The sequence below is a fragment of the Salminus brasiliensis genome, chromosome 7 (genome assembly GCF_030463535.1).
Source record: "Salminus brasiliensis chromosome 7, fSalBra1.hap2, whole genome shotgun sequence".
NCBI classification, from domain to species: Eukaryota; Metazoa; Chordata; class Actinopteri; order Characiformes; family Bryconidae; genus Salminus; species Salminus brasiliensis.
The window spans coordinates 33,341,819-33,359,181 of record NC_132884.1 but is presented as its reverse complement, the minus strand read 5'-3'; the positions used below and the strand labels follow the sequence as shown (position 1 = coordinate 33,359,181).

Below are 17,363 nucleotides of genomic sequence, written 5' to 3'. Positions count from 1 at the left end.
GTCTGAGTCTAGATGCCAGAAGAAAATTTACTGAGGGTCAGCTTATGTCTGAGAGTTAGCGTGATCTGTGGCCTTATTGTTAGTCGTGGGTTCAGCCATGACATGTGGACCTGCAGGGTTATCATTTCACTGCAGGGTTAAAGTGCTAGTTTGCTGAGAAGTCAGCTGTACAAACCTTCCTCTTAATGTCAAAGGTTGATTCTTCAATTCTTCACTGGAGCCAAAGGGCTAATGTAGTTAACAGGTAATGGTAGCTTACACAGACTTGATTATGTGGTGTTTGACATTGTGGGACATTCTGTTGTCCATATCTGGGCATATTCAGCCTTCAGAATAGGTTTTAGCTGATTACCTTTACTTTGCACAATGAAATCACTGTGGTAAACAAAGTCAATCACAGTAGTTTGGTGAGAAATGCACTGTTCTGGATAAATGTGCCTCTAAAAGCTACAACACTAAAGCGTATTAAAGGAAATGTTTATGGATAAACTGACGAGTGCCTGAGACGCCTCACAGCAGTTTTGAGATAGGCTGTATGGAAAAAATATTGGGACGCCTGCTCATTTGTTGTTTCTTCCAAAATCAAGGGTATTAAAGGGTCTCTACTGTCCAAGATAGGCTTTGGAGGAATTTTTGGAGGTGTTAGTGAGGTCAGGATGTTGGATAGTATTGGATGGAGCACCACCCATCATTCCAGAGATCACAGGCACTAGGCATGGTGCCAATAGGTTCATGTTAATATGCTCCTGAGAGTCATATTTCATTGGCAGTATTTCTCTACAGGGACTGTGTGCACACTGTGTGTGTGCATTTGCACATCTGTGTCAGCTACGGGTAAAACTTAAAATAGTTGAAAGGATTCATTAGAAAGGGTGTCCACAAACATTGTGGTGCAAGGCCAAAAAGTAAACTGAGGTCAAATATTGCTATCACAACCCCAACCCCAACAATTCACCATTTCACACCAAACCGTTCTTTATAACTACATTTATTCCTTGATTTATACTGAATTACGCAGACACTTTTAGAAAAAAATCTGTTCCCCTTTCACAATGCCCCAATTTTATAGATAACAGCTAAGTCCTCATTTGTCGTATATATTTTTTTTCGATTTGCTAAAAACAAAATAACTTAAATTCTTGGATTTAAAACACGCCACCCTTCCCCAAATTCCACTGCAGTGTTGTTGCTTGTCTCTGCAATTTTCTTTCTAGCTGGGTTTCCTCATTCTCAAATAATTCCTTGAGCTCAGAATTCCTGTGTTTACCCCAAAACGTGAGGTTACCATCAAATCAAGATCCTGTGGGACTTGACATTAATTCAATGTGGCATTTTTACAATGGTGAACTAATAGCCAGACCACAGCCTCTATGGGTTAGCACAGCAGGTTGTATCCTGCGAATAATTTGACATCGGTCCCAGCCACAAACCCCTGTTCCCCAGCTAGTCCTTTGATGAGTACGACTCCGCCAGTGTGTTCATTCCTGGCCTGTCCCTGGAGTGGACAATCATACTGGTGTGATTACAAAGCCAAATAACTGAACTCTATGTTATGATGCAATGAGCGAGTCTGGTCATTTTTAAACACAGCTAACAACCTCAGAAGAATTGTAATGGCCTTTCAGCACTTCAGAAAGGACACACACAGCATGAGATTACTGAGGTTAGAGCTCTTAACGAGAACGCTCGGAAAAGACAATGCGAAACATCTGAATTTCGATTCCTTGCAAAAAGCATTACTGGAAGCTTCTAGAACATCTCATCCCGCTGTAGCCAGACACCTCCTGCGGTTTTAAAGGGCTACCATGTCCCAGTTGCCTCACAAAACCATTTGTCATAGAGATGTCACAGTAAAATCTACAGCCTAGCAAGTGGCCAGACTAAGAGTCGGCCACAAGCGAACAGGCCTACAGAAACCGAACCACCAAATTAACAGTTGTGTAACCTCAGAGGACGTCCTGTTAACCGTTACTGGCACATTTCCTTTGTGTGTGTGCTTTTTGAGTTTTGCCCTTTCACTAATCACTGTTTCATGTTTCCAAACGTGCAAAAATACCTCAAAATATGGTGGGTATAAATGTCCAGCCCGGTTTTAGACACTCCATGACCTACGACCTTTCTAAAGTCCCTTATTTTGTAGTTTGCATAACTTTATTGTGTGTAAAGCAGAACATATGCCTACTAACACCGGCGCGGCTCGGGTGATTATGTAGAATGACAATGTCACATCCCGAAATAAATGAGCAATGTCAGCCATCTTCAAAGAGAATGTATTCATTGCACTAAATATAGACTTGTATAAGCTGCTCTAGGCATGTTGATACCCAGACAAACACAGTGCTAGAATACATAGAATGGCATCAGTGTCACCGGCTACCTCACACTCATGTCAGACTATATCTTATTTTAATGGATGTAACTTACTGATTAGCTTCAGTGGGTTAAACACACGTGGACTGTGCTGTGCAAATGTCTTATAGGCCTGAGAGACGTATATGTACAAAGCTATTTATCTGTGTTCATTACTATTAACAACATGACGCCTATTACTACTTATGTCAGTAGATTGAATGCTTAAGCTAGTCGGTACTTCTGCTCAGTTATAATTCAAGGACTGGTTATTAACTTGGCCTGTCCTCTGTTTCTTGTGTTGGCAATGTTCCTAGGTCATTGTTATACTGCATGAGGACTCCCCTGCCTATGATTGTTTGTAAACTGGAAGACAGATTGGCAGACAGTTTTTTTAGACCTCTGAAATAAGTCCTGTGCTACCACCAGGGGCACCGTATGGGGGTGGCGGTTTGGGGTGAGTTAGGACGATTCTATGAGCCTGTGTCTGACAGGGGCCGAATTGGCAGAATTGCTAGAGTTGTGGGATCCAGTGTGTTATCTCTTCATGTGGTCCAAAATCCTTGGCAGTGCCCCTGGCTACCACCATAAGGTACATCATCAATAAAGATCAGTGAGCCCATTTCAGAAGCAGACATGCAAGCCCAAACAATGACACTACCTCCATTGTGTTTGACAGATGAGCAGATTCTTTCTTACCCCACACTTTGGCCTTTCCAGAACTTTGATAGAAGGTAATCTTGGTCTCACCTCTCCATTAAACTTGTGTCTATGGAAATCCCTGTCTGGTCTCCTGATGGGTGGTTTGCATCTTTATCACAGCCTGTATATTTCTGATCTCTCCTATGAAAAGATGGATTGTGATAACTTCACCCTTGCCCTGTAGAGATTGCTGGGGATGTCACATGCTGATGCTGTTTCTGAGTTTTTCTTCACAGCTCTCACAATCATCAGCTGCTGAGGTTGTCCTTGGCTGACCTGTTTGATGTCTGGCTTTAAGTACACCAGTGGTTCCTTTCTTTTGCAGCATTCCATTGCAAATGGTTGGATTGCATGGCTTGTGCAATGGCTCTGATTGTCCTTCTGTTCTCAGCCTCTAAATGGCTTGCTTTTCTCCCATAGTCAGCTCTCTGGTCTTCGTGTTGGTTTATCCTTTTTAACAGCAAATACAGCCTTCACTGGTGAAACCCAGGGCTCAGAACGAGAGGAGACATTCAGAGCTATTAACTGTTTATACAGTTAATCTGACAGGGCACATCTGGGCAACAACTGCTCGCATGAAGAAAATGGTTGGATTCAAACTAAAGATGCCATGTTCATTTAACACATGCAATTATTGGGAAGAAATCTAACCTGTCGCCTCATGTTCATCTTTTGATTTCAAATTCAAAAGTCTTTGATTATTAGTATTTTATAATAATAGTAATATAAATAATACGTAGTAGTAATATGATGGTGACCATTATTACTTGTACTAGTAGTAGTTATATGATTTATTATTATAATTATAATAATAATAATTATTATTATTATTATTATTAGTAGTAGTAGTAGTAGTAGTAGTGGTGGTGGTAGTTGTAGTAATCGGATTATTATTATTTATATCTGTATTATATTATTATTATTATTATTATTATTATTATTAGATGTTTATTAGATTATTAGATTACTACCACTACTACTACTACTTCTACTACTACTACTACTAAGAATAATAATAATAATAATAATAATAATAATAATAACAATATTATTATTAATAATAATTTTATTAATAATAACAAGTATAACCTTGCCCACATTTCAGTGGTCAGTGGGTGTATGGTCAGTGTTAGGTGTGTTTCAGGGTCGATGTTATCTCTGATAGCATCAGGAAATCTCTCTTGACACAAACTCATTCACAACCCCATCCTCACTGAACACTGACCCCGTCCAATGAGGGACACACACCGAGCCCCGCTCCCTCCCACATGCTCCCAGCCCTCTGCCTCTGATGCTGGAGCTCAAATACTGTACTGCACTCAGTCATCTGCTCTGAGCGCACTTTCACTCCATCCCAGCGGGAACAGGCGCTTCTGAGGGGAACAGAGGGCTCTGCTTGGGAGAGGAGCTGCAGTTGGATTTGGATAGCAGGGTTTATTCCAGACAGGGCACTGGACTCCTTTTTTTTTGTCCTTTCATAAAGGACATAATGGACAGGTAGGCTGAGGAAGGACCCTGGAGGATGAAAAGTATTCATTTGAAGGGAAGGAAAGTAAAAGATCTTCTTCACTAAACCCGAGATGGGAGCTGCTGGTAAAGCCGGGTGTGCTGCTGCTTCAGCTCGGGGTCGCTCTCCAGGCTTTACATCCACCGCCACTGCCCAGAGGATTTACCTTCCACTCATCCTGCTACTGCTCATGTTCAGCCCGCGGGTGGATTCCTCCTGGTGGTAAGTGTTTCCTCAACCTCTGTGTAAACTCCAGCCTTCTTAGACCATCAGCTCATGCACTTGCTAACCTGCGCTTTCTGATGAACCGTTAGCACGAGCTAATCACCTTAGATTACCTACACATGAAATAAACTCTGCTCTTATAGCCCTGTGTGTGTGTTAGTGTGTCAGTAAACTGTAAAGACCTGCCAGGTTGTACGTAGAGATTGGTGGGCCTGTGTTGCTTTAGTCTGGGTAAAGCAAATCTGAGGAGACTTGGGTTTGGCCTCTTCAGTCAGTTCACCCACATATCATAAATTCTGTCATTTCTTCTGTCAAAACAAGCAAACTTGTGCAAGAATGTGTGGATTTTGATCTATCTCTTGAGAGATTACTTCTTGATAAGATTGTGATTAAAAAAGGGCTGAATCTAATAAACTTCAGCTGAGCAGTAGTGCTGGGCAGTCCTGAGAACATGCCAGTATCTACTTAACATATGATGGTGTCATGGTATCAGATCATATATATATATATATATTAGGTTTGCGTTAATATAGATGCCAGGACAGGTCTTTTTAAACCTGATATTACTTATTTTGACTGGTCTGTGCATCTTCAGATGTTTTTTTTTATTATTATTTTATAGATGTATTATTTTATTGAACTGTTAAAAGATCATTATCTATCATCGATTAAATATATTGCTGAACTTTTGCTACAAATGCAGAGCATTTTCACAGTATGTCAGTATTACAGTATGCTTGTATGGATGATATATCCTCCAGCTCTGCTAAGACATATTCTTGAGCCAAGGCATTTTAAAATTCAGGCATTTATGAAAGTTTCAAAGACTTACACTAAAGAGCACCAGGACCTCTGATTCACAAGGTGCTGATTATTTAACTACCCAACCTTTACAATGATCAAATTATAGCTTTCCCATGGAAATCTTTCCTTCTAACTTTTCTAAATAAATTTCACAGCTGATTTTATTGCAGAAAAAAACACATTTAGTCTTTAACAATTTTCTGGATATTCATTAAATTGTTCTGAGGTAAAGAATTATCATATTAATTTTGCATCACTTCACTTTATTTAACCTTTGAGCTCCTAGCTCCTCCCTCTAATTACTGACTAACTCATAGAAGCTACTGAATCTTTAATATCTTTATTATTCAGATATTATTCATTATTCATATTCATTCATTCATTATTCATTATGTGCTTATTATTAGTAACTTGAATGAATGACTGATTAACTCTGACACTGATCATAATAAGAACATAAAGATTAATATCTAAATAATAAAGATTATTAACTAGGTTGAGATCTGACCTTCAGCAACTAGCAGTTGGCCCTGTGTGAAACTGCTGAAGCAGCGCAGCAACCTGCCTTACTTTGGGACGTAAAAGTGAAACAGAAATGTTGAAAATAGAAGCGAAAGCCGAGGCGTGCTGTAAAATATGCTCGGCTGTAATGTGTTAACTCGTCCGACATTCTTGTTCAGGGCCATAGACTTTGTCTCAGTTTGGTCGCGGGTTATTGCCTTTCAGCTCCTCTACACTTGTCGGTTTCGTAACTGCAGATGTGATGAAACATTGCGAGATTTCTCAATTAAATGTTTTTCCCTGTCACTAATTGCAGCGTCCGTGGGCCCTCCATCATGTCTCAGTGGTAGCAGTATCAACACAGTCCAACATCTTACCACACTGGAGCCGACTGCTTTGCGGCCTACAGCTGTGTAAACAACACAAGTCTCAGTAGTCTACCCAATTTTAGATTCTTTGAATGGACCCCCCCCCCCCCCCTCCCTCAACAACGTGAATATGATCTTCTGTCTCAACCGAGCAGGAAGCCACATCCTACCTGTTTCATGAATGGGCAGATGGGCCCCCATGCCCCACATAAGGGAGTTGCTACCCACCGGCATGAGGTTTAGCTGGTAAGACACCTATGGTGACGTGCCCAAAGACGCGTGAGCTGTAGTGATAAATATCTCTCCATTCCTACAGTAATTTATACAGTTATGGGGATTGTTGTCATCACAGCAATCAGTTCACACGCAGTGCTTTTCTGTCTCAGAGGCGTTAGTCTTTCCCAGTTCCAGACACATGCGGCTGAAGTCTTTTGCAGTGCAGAGTGTGCGTGTGTGAATGAAGGATAAACAGGGCAGCCTTGCAGAGCAGGCCCTCCCTGCTTGCTGGTGAGAAGGATAAGTCTTGTGGAGTAGTGTGTGTGTGTGTGTGTGTGTGTGTGTGTGTGTGTGATAGGGACAGGGACGTCCATAAGAGGAGTGGAAACTGTGCCGTGGGTTCATCTGAGCGCCATCGTACAAACGCGGCTACGACTGACTGGATAATGAGATCCGGGAAGGAGACAAGGCTGTGTGAGCACAGCATAAACTTTGCACTCTGTGTGTGTGTGGTAGATGTGAAGGGGTCAGTTGGAGGATACTGTAATCCCCAATTTACCACCCATGGCCTGATTTTAGTATAGCCTCCCAGTCAAACACTGCTCAGAAACCATGTAGTCAATCAGGGAAGACGTATTTGACGCCTGATATTTGCTTCTTTAGTTTTGCTCTGGAGCTAAATTAGCTATTACGCAATAGAAGCTTCAAGCCACCTGTTAGCATTGTGCAAACTGCAGGTCCAAACCATCTCACAATTTACAAATCCCTTCCTTTCTGACAAGTATGTTTTAGGCCAAGCAAAATGTAAAGCCTTCAATGAACAATATCTCAGTCATCTTCAGGCTTCAAGATGGCAATTGCTAAGCATTGGGACACCTGCTCTCTCATTGTTTCTTCTAAAATTAAGGGTATTTAAATAATGTATGCTGCTTGGTTGAGGTAACTGCCTCTGTTGTCTAGGACAGGCTTTCATTTTGTTAGTTGAGTTAGTGAGGTTAGGATGCTGGATGATCACCACCCCATCTCATCCCCAACTCTCCATCCCATTCCAAAAATATTGTGTGGCGCACCATCATTCCAAGGACACAGTTCCACTCAATGAGTGTGGGGGCTTTATAGCCCTCTAACCCACGCCTGGCATTAGGCATGGTGTCAATAGGTTCATGTTTATCTGCTCCAGAGAGTCCTATTCCATTGGCAATACTTCTCTACAGGGACTGGACAAGCTGTGTGTGTGTGTGCTTTTGCACATCCATGTCAGCAATGGGTGCAACTTAAAGTAGCTGAATGCATTCATTAGAAGGGGCGTCCACAAACAAATAATGGACATATAGTACATGTTTATATTATATATACTTAGCTTAGTAAGATACACTGTATGGACAGAAATGGGACATCTACACCTACGGGAGCTTTTAACAACATCCCATTCTAAATCCATATACATTAATATGGAGTTGGTCCCGCTCCTCAGTTACCTCCATGTAACTTTACATGGTCTGCCACTTCATGGTCGAGTTCCTTTGGTTCCTAAACGCTTGGACTTTTCAATAATAGCACTCACAGAGGATGGTGGAATATCTAGGAGGGAAGAAATTTCATCAACAGTGGCATCATATTACAGAACCATGCTGGAATTCAGTGAGCTCTTTAGAGCCACCCACTCTTTCACTGATGTGTGTAAAGGCAGACTGCATGGCTAGGTGCTTGATTTTGTACACATGTGGCAATGGGACTGAATGCAACACCTGAATTTTATGATTAGCAGGTGTGTCCTAATTCTTTTATCCATATAGTGTAGCTAGCAATAGCTAGTCTTCAATTCCCAGCAGAGTTTGAGTCTGACTTTTACTTAGCTGTGAGTTAAGTAACAAGTTACCTGACTATTTTTATTGGAAGTCAGGAGCCATGTTGAGTGTTCCCATTCATATTTGATCCAGTGAGCTTTTAGAACTCACTTACAGCCCCCATAAAATCCAGCTCTCTCCCATGCCTTTGGATAACAGTATATATTGTGTTAGAAACCACATAAGAAGTCAATTTGGTGTTAATGCTAATAGACGACATCTAGCTCTTGTTAGCTACATTTGCCCGTAGTTTCAGTGTAAACAGTGTAAATTCAGAAACCAAACATGCTTTAACTGACCAATTTCTGGATCAGATTATACCTCCATGTGCTTGGAATATTGATTGTTGATGTCATTTCAGTAGCAGTTCATCTGGCGGACCCATAGACTAACGTTTTTGTGGCTATTCTTTTCTTTTATCCTCAGGTACATCGGTGCACTGGGTGCCAGGGTCATATGCGACAACATTCCAGGCCTAGTCAACAAGCAGCGGCAGTTGTGCCAGCGGCACCCAGACCTGATGCAATCCATCGGTGAGGGAGCCAAGGAGTGGATTCGTGAGTGCCAGCACCAGTTCCGGCACCACCGCTGGAACTGCAGCACACTGGAGCGAGACCACACTGTGTTCGGCCGCGTCATGCTCCGCAGTACGTTCTGCCATTATTTATAGTGCGCTTCGCAGCACGTTAATAAGACGTGGATAACACTGATATAAATAATCTGTATATATTCAGGGATCCATTATATACTGCTTATAAATACACTGTAGCAAGTCTAGTGAGGGGGGGTGGGGGGGTGAGCCAACGCTTCTCAGCTTTCCAAGAGTGGGAGAGAGTCTGAGAGAGAGTGGATATTCTCCAAATACAAGTGGCGAGTAAGGGGGGCTCTGCACGGCTGATGTATAAACAGTAATAGGAGATGTAAATATTTGTGAAGATGACTCTGGCAGACAGACAAAGCTGCCGTCTTTGACATATCACCCTCTGTTTTGGCTAAGTGCGTAAGCGGGAGGATGAAAAATGAGGGAAATGGGGGTCATTGTGCTCTCCGCTGCAGGGGAAAAACACACCTCAGGGCTGCGAGTGCAATCATCCAGAGAACTGAAGGTGAAGAAGTGTTGGTCTGAATCAGTCTGATGGTAGGAAGCTCCAGGGTGGCCTCCCGTACTCAGACAGGCCCAGAAAGCCAAGAGCTTAAACCTGAGAGGATGATGGTTAGTTCATGGTTCATATCACATGTGCAAGTGTGGAACCATAAGCACAAGTGTGGATAGTGGTTAGCTTATATATGTATAAGCTAACCAACCTACATTAGATGATTCAGTGGAAGGACTTTGAGATCTAAGCTGGATTGAATGTTACAGTTCTTATAGTTCTTACAGTCATTCATTTCTATTATAGCTAATTATGCTCTCCCCCTCCAGGCAGCCGCGAAGCAGCGTTTGTGTATGCAATCTCCTCTGCGGGAGTGGTCTATGCCATCACCAGAGCCTGCAGCCAGGGGGAGCTGAAGATCTGCAGCTGTGATACCCACAAGAGAGGGCGAGCCAGTGACGAAATGGGCGACTTTGACTGGGGTGGCTGTAGCGACAACATCAACTATGGCATCAAGTTTGCCAAGGCCTTTGTGGATGCCAGGGAGAGGATGGTAAAAGATGCCCGAGCTCTGATGAACCTGCACAATAACCGCTGTGGCAGAATGGTGAGCATCTGTGGCGTAACTCCTGCAGGGTGCAGAGGGGGGCAGTTGCACCCATGGCTAAAATCTTGGGCCCCTCATATAGATACTGACACAGGTTTACACCCATGACTCACAGAGAGATCCAGTTTCTTAACAACATACCTCACCAGTTAGTTTCCATCAACACTACACAGGCATTCCTGTTGTCTGTTTATCTCCCTCTTATTCATCTCATCCATGGTAACTCATCTCCACATCTCATCCATGGGAACTGGTTTGAAACTGATGCTTCACAACCTGCTACATGATATATTTATTGTTTTAATTGTCTTAATATCTTAAATGATGATTTAAATGCAATTTAAATTGTATATATAAAATATATTAGAACATGTATGTATCAAAATGTGTATTCTTTACTACTTCTTTACTTCTTTACTTATTTGTCCAGTGGTAGGCTAAATAAGAAGTATAGCTGATGTAATTATTTAGCAATGTAAACACAGTGTTGCTAATGAGTTCAAAAGGTAGATCATGTTTTATGCTGATTAAATCTTATAATTCACTCCTTTCTTTCTCTCTCTTACACACACACAGCTGCTGCTCTATAGCTCACTTAATCCATCTATTTATCTCTAAAAATCTTCTTCTCCATTAAAGCTTCTGTGTCCAAGCTTTGTCATGTTTGAGCTCTCAAAACTACACTGAGATATAATATTTAAATAAACCTTTTTAATCTGTGATAAATTACACAACATTTTTGTGATAATTTGACTACACTTTTTAATCGATTGACAGCACTAATAATTATTATGGCCATAAATAGGGAGTAAACAAGCAAATTACACTGTCAGTCTTTCATCCATTAAAAGTTCCTTATCAGATGTGGCATTATTTTTTTGGAATTGGGCTTAAATAATCCTGGTTAGACCAATGGTGAGGATAAAAGGGTGATAATGGTGAGCATGATGAGATACACCAAAATATGCAGAGCAGGGGTACTCCAGGGCCAGGGTTAATGTTGTACTGCCTGCTGTTAAACATACTAAAGCACTTTGGGCCTATTTCGCAGACAGGTGTTAAGCCTAGTCCTGGGCTACACAGCATTTTAAATGGGAAATTGTTCAACAAAATAAAAACAATATTGGACTAGGCTTAATCTCTGTTCTGAGAAGTTATATTAAGCCAAAATCTAGAGAAAGCCTTTAACAGAAATGCATTACAATGCATTGCAGACATTACATACTCTCCCTTGCTTTCTGTCCATACAATTAGCTGAATCTAAAAAAAAAAGTCTTGCGATGATGCTAATACATATATATATTGATCCAGTCAAACATTAAAGTGCTCTACTGCAGTGTAGAGATATTGATCGGCGGATGTTTGCTTCCCATAGGCAGTGAAGCGATTCATGAAGCTGGAGTGCAAGTGCCATGGAGTCAGCGGGTCCTGTGCTCTACGGACATGTTGGCTAGCCATGTCAGACTTTCGCCGTACTGGAGACTACCTGAGGAAGAAGTACAACACAGCAGTGGAGGTCACCATGAACCAGGATGGCACAGGGTTCATGGCTGCTGACAGGAACTTCAAAGGAACAACCAAAAATGACCTGGTGTACGTGGAAAGCTCTCCAGACTATTGCCTTATGGATCGAACAGCAGGTGGGAAAACGATCACAGAGACTTCAGCCTAATGGTCTCTTTGTTGGGTAGCTGTGGTGTGATGGAAAAAGAGCAAATTAGAAATACTGCATTAAGAAGTAGAAGCTTTGAATCCAAGCATTAAGAAGTGTTACTTGCTTAGCTTACCTCATCCTGACTGGACGAAAATGGTGCTCGTAAATCTCTCATTCTTGGAAATAAGGTTGATTCATAGACTTTAGCAAAGACAACGAGCCTCTAGAACTACAACCCAGACACCTCTGAACAGCCTGTCCAAAGGATGGCCAGTTCTGGCCCAGCACAGTTTGGTGATATTCTTGCTCAAACAACTATGGATTTAGGCCTTCTAAGAATGCTGGATACCCCTGGCCTATCAATTTTCAGACACTGATAATGAGGTACGCTCCCTGACTGATTTGAGAACAGTGGATTTGACATTAATTAATCCTCTTGCTGATCTCTGTTTCAGGTTCTTTGGGCACCGCAGGGAGGGTGTGCAACAAATCATCCAGGGGCATGGACGGCTGTGAAGTCATGTGCTGCGGCCGCGGATACGACACCACGCGAGTTAAACGGGTCAGCAAATGCGAGTGCAAGTTTAAGTGGTGCTGCGCGGTGGAATGCAGAGACTGTGAAGACACCGTGGACGTGCACACCTGCAAGCCACATAAGCGCCCCGATTGGCTGGATCTCACTTGACTGGCATGGACGTGGCCAATCACTTCCGAGTTTTATCTTCTCAGGTTTTTCACGTGGAACACTGCATCACAGGGTGCACGGCCCCAGCTTCCTGAACCCCACCAGCAGAACCTTGAACCTTGTTGGACTTCCGTGGCAAAAGAGCAAAGGTGAAGCTATTGCCGAGCCTGGAATCTTGCTAGTCATTGGATGTCATGAGAAAGTATGTTGTATATGTGGTTTGTGTTGACGTGGTTGAATGACCTCTGATCAGAACTTAGAACTGGTTGCGCACTGCTTTAAACTATGGAAAAAAAGTCGTGTTAACTTACATACTTAACACTTAATTTGTTGTGAAGACTTGTTTGACAAGAATGAACGTCAGCATTTGCTATGCTCTGTTTAAAAAAATGGACTCTAAAAAGTTGGTCCAGCTAACTGAGATTACTTTTAAAAGAACCTGACACTGGAGATGGGACAGGGCACCAAGGACATCTACAAGAACAGCTCAAAATGGACTGATGTTCTCCACTACTCCTCATGGCACATGGAAATAGACCTGATTCATCCAATATCAATAACACATCTGCTGAAGGAGCTCATTTTTGTATGTTGAAGAACACAGCATATCTATTGTGAAACAATACTACAGCTGTATTTCTTCAGAATCTTTTCCTGTAAGGAATTTATTTTGATATATTTGACTTGGAAAAATACACAAAATATCTAGACCAAAGACTAACTTGTCGGTACGCCCTCATTTGTCATGTTGTAGATTTTGTGTCCCTTTAAAGACTGAACACTGAAACATGGTTTATATACACAGATCAGCCATAACATTAGTACCAGGTAACAGGTAAAGTAAAAAACACTGACCATTTTTATCTACAGGGGCATCTGCCAAGAGGAGAGATATGCATATTAGGCAGCAACAGTAAAATCTTGAAGGTGATGTGTTGAAAGCAGAAAAAATGGGCAAGCTTAAGGATCTAAGCCCCTTTGACAATTGTCAAACACACTGTGATGGCTAGACGACTGGGTCAGAGCATCTCCAAAACATCAGGCAGGCCTTGTTGTTTTTTCTGGTATGCAGTGGTCAGTACCTACCAAGAGAATGGACAAAAGGTGAACTTGCGACAGGGTCATGGGCACCTAAGTCCTGTAAGGTGCCACCTCACAACTTACAGGACTTAATGGATCTGCTGCTAACGTCTTAGTGACAGATACCGCAGGACACCTTCAGAGGTCTTGTGGAGTCCAATACTCAAATCGTCAGATCTGTTGTAATGGCATAAGGGGGACCTACTTAATATTAGGTAGGTGGTGCTAATGTTATGGTTGATTGGTGTATAAGCACTTCTTTCTCAGTATCTTAGTATCTGCTCTAAGACTGCACATCATTTGAAGAAAGTCCTGTTACAGTAAGTAGATACTGGACACTTGGCACTGAGGTGGACATGCAGCAGCAAGCAGGTGGTTTAAGTCAGGTGAAACCTCAACCTGGAACCTGGAAAAGCCAATAGTTTAATTGTGGCATGTTTTGGGTTGTCTTGCTCAGGGGTGAGGGGTAATGTGCTGTCCGGAGGCCTTTAGTGGAATCTGAGCAGTTTTTTTTATGGCATCACTCAAAGAACCATTTGCAGCAGCTTTATTTTAATGCCAAGGGAAAGTGCAATATTGCAGGGAAATGACTCCTATAGCTGCATGTGCCTGCCATAAATACAATAAATGTAAAAAGCATAGTCCTGGTTTCCTTTCAAACTCTTAAACTCGTGACTGCACTGAAAGTTATGACTACTTTGACTTGATCCAAGCGTCACTGAACTGTGGATCATTTCTTTCGCTAAATGTTATATGTGTTACTGGCCCCGATTCTTATGTGCTTAGGTACAAATGATGCAAACTGTCAAATCACTGCTAAATAAAAAAGAGATAGCTCACCGGACCAGAGCAGTAAAAATAGCCAGGGCAGCATGTCTAGCATTCATTTTGCTGGGCCAAACGAGTACCTTTGGTGTGACAACATGGTTGTTGCTAAATCTGCTGTTAAGATGGATGAGCGAGTGCGAAGTCAGGCTTTTGGCATGCTGGTCGGAGAATGCATGTCCAAAATGATGGTGCCATTAATCTAAGGCAACTTGAACCTTTGTCAGGTAAAGGAGGGTAGGGGTGGGGGGGCTTGTACTGACATTGGTTATGCTGTCATGAACAAAGGAGTGCTTTGGAAAATGGAGGGCGGAACAAAGCTAAGGCATGGTCTATTAATGGATGTTGATTTTGTGTGTATCTATTATAATATAATACATAATTAAAATATGCATGACATATGAAGTCGTAATGCAGACATATAAGCCCACAACAGTTAAATTATTACATCTTACAACTTCCCATTCCCATTTTTGTATCATGTTCATGTATCATGACATCAGTCTGTGACTCTCAAACTAAATATTAACGTTACCTTTAATAACCTTTAAAAAGAAAAATGTGTTTTGGTCTCATAACATTACATAACACCACATATCTTATAGTTGTACAAATGCATTTCTGTCCCTTACAAATGCTCAAATATTGAAAAAATCTAATAAAGACTCATAGCTAGGTTAGTGTTGTTTCATTTTACTCTCAGGATTCATCCAAAGATACATTTTTCCAGTGTTGGAATGTCAAAAACGTCCCACAGCCAGTTTAATAATGTTCTCTGCCCTTCAACAGTTCCTCACACCTCTTCTTGCCAAAGGAAAACGTTCAGTGTTGAGAAAGAGTTGAAGAAAACATGTCAGACTGTGTTTACTTTCGAACATTGTAAAATGGCCCCCTTGATACTGTGTGGTCGGTGATGAAATTTACGCATGATCCTAAACATAAAACCCTACCATTTCAATTAACGCACTAATCCCTAAGTAAGACCCCACTGACAAAGTCGAGACGTTTTGGTTGAAAGCTCAGGTCTTGAGTGTCATTCAGAGGTTCTCGAGCCAAGTGACATTAACAACCGTTCATTAAAGGGACAACGTGTACATTAATCACATGATCGTCTCCCTGCTGTACCAAGTGTGTGTGGTCCTCGTAGTCTTTTGCGCTAGATAATAATCTTGTTAGACGGAAAACCATCCAGTCGTTCTCAGTTCAGCCAAACATAACATTCTGTTCCTTGTCATATAGTTAGGAATTCACACTTTTTCTTGGCGATATTATGGTGCTTTTTTACTGCTATTCCGCGAACGCTTATGAATCAAGCGACCCTACATGTCCAATTTCATTAGTTGAGGAGATTGATGGAGTTTTGAGGTGAAGATAAATGAGGATTTAGTTCTGTGATTGGAATTTGAGTTATATTTGACTGAAAGTTAAATTTAGAACATTTTCTCTGTCGAGGTTTTGTGTCAACTGAAGACGACTGTAGCCAGCAGGCACCGGAGGTCAATTTGATGCCAGAAAGAGGTTGAACTCCAATGTTGGCAAATTGAAAATTGAAATCAGTTTAAGATTAACAACCAACTGTTGTACAGATGTTGAATTTTGGTTGGAAATCAAAGTCACATATCTGTCAAAAACCAACAACTGGTTGATGTCAAGCTCCAATGCTACACAGATGTTAAAGCAACATTATGTAACATTTTAACCTTAAAATATCAGCTTCAAAATCATTGCCACTTGGCATGCCAGAAACTGCACTATGTAACTCTAGAGAAGTGAGCAGGACAATGGCATATATGTCTAAAACCCTGTAATATTACAAAATCTCTCAGCTTGTCAGCAAATGCATGTGAAAAGAGTGTCATTTAGTGGTGGCTTAAAGTGTGGATTACACTTCCTGTTTTGTTTTGTTTTTTTCCAGAAAACTGAATTTTTACATAATGTGACTTCAAACCAATAACATATCATTGTCTAACAACAGTAGAATTGCTTCTTGTGTGGACATTACAGTTATAAAGTTTAGCAGATGTTGGGTTTTGATCACCATACCTCACAACTAAATGTTGGTGTTTTAATTCAATATGATGTTGTTATGATGTTTGGAAGACGTTGGATTTTAACTTCAGCTTAAAATCCAACAAAACATCAGTCAGCTATCATTACTATTCTATGTTAATTGACAACGGCATTAGCTGTTGTCCATTAGATGTTTTTGGCATCTACATACCAACCTGAGAATAACTTCTATCAAAGTTGGTGGCCAGCTGGGGTGCAACTCTACCCTGTCAAACTGACGTGTCTATGAACGTTGGTCATTTTAAAACCTTTAGCACCCATATTTGTTTTGTGGATGCCATATCATATGTGAATGTTCACTTCATTTACAATTTTTTTATTTTTATGATATCCCACCATCCTGGCCTCTGGGGGAAACTCTGTGCTTCCCTCTCGTGGCTGCAGTCTATGGCTCTGCCGGTCAGTGCCAGCACTTGGTCCTGAGGGCAGATTTATTGGGGAGTTTAGTGTAATGTATACATGACCTCTGGAGCCGAGCGTAGAATGGCTCCCAGAGGTGAGCGGCTGGGAGCGTTAGCACGCCTGCTGTCAGACAGAGCTTACCAGGCTGGCGGTATGGGATTAACACATAAAAACTCTTATCTGGTGAGTCAGCTGGCAAGAATGCAACTCTCTCTGTGTTTCCAGTGCTGAACGAAGGCCCTGAGAAACTACAGTCAAGACATTCATAGACCTTTAATTATAGCCTCACCTATAGTGTGAGGCTTAGATTATGCTTAAGGATTAAGACTGTGGTAGGCCATTGTGCTTCAGAGGTCCAATGCTTACCCCTGTCCACCGATGAAAGCTCCTTCAGTGGAACACACAGGCATTGGAACTTGACCATGGA

At 41.6% G+C, this 17,363-nt stretch overlaps 1 protein-coding gene across 1 annotated transcript; it reads left to right on the top strand.

The window, feature by feature from the left end:
- The first annotated feature begins 4,470 nt into the window (after positions 1 to 4,470).
- Positions 4,471 to 15,129, top strand: wnt2ba (wingless-type MMTV integration site family, member 2Ba). Its single transcript, XM_072684677.1, has 5 exons — positions 4,471 to 4,780; positions 8,946 to 9,166; positions 9,943 to 10,220; positions 11,596 to 11,860; positions 12,330 to 15,129. Exons 1-5 carry the CDS (start codon positions 4,632 to 4,634, stop codon positions 12,557 to 12,559), a joined length of 1,143 nt encoding a protein of 380 aa, XP_072540778.1. The 5' UTR covers positions 4,471 to 4,631; the 3' UTR covers positions 12,560 to 15,129.
- Positions 15,130 to 17,363: the final 2,234 nt, after the last annotated feature.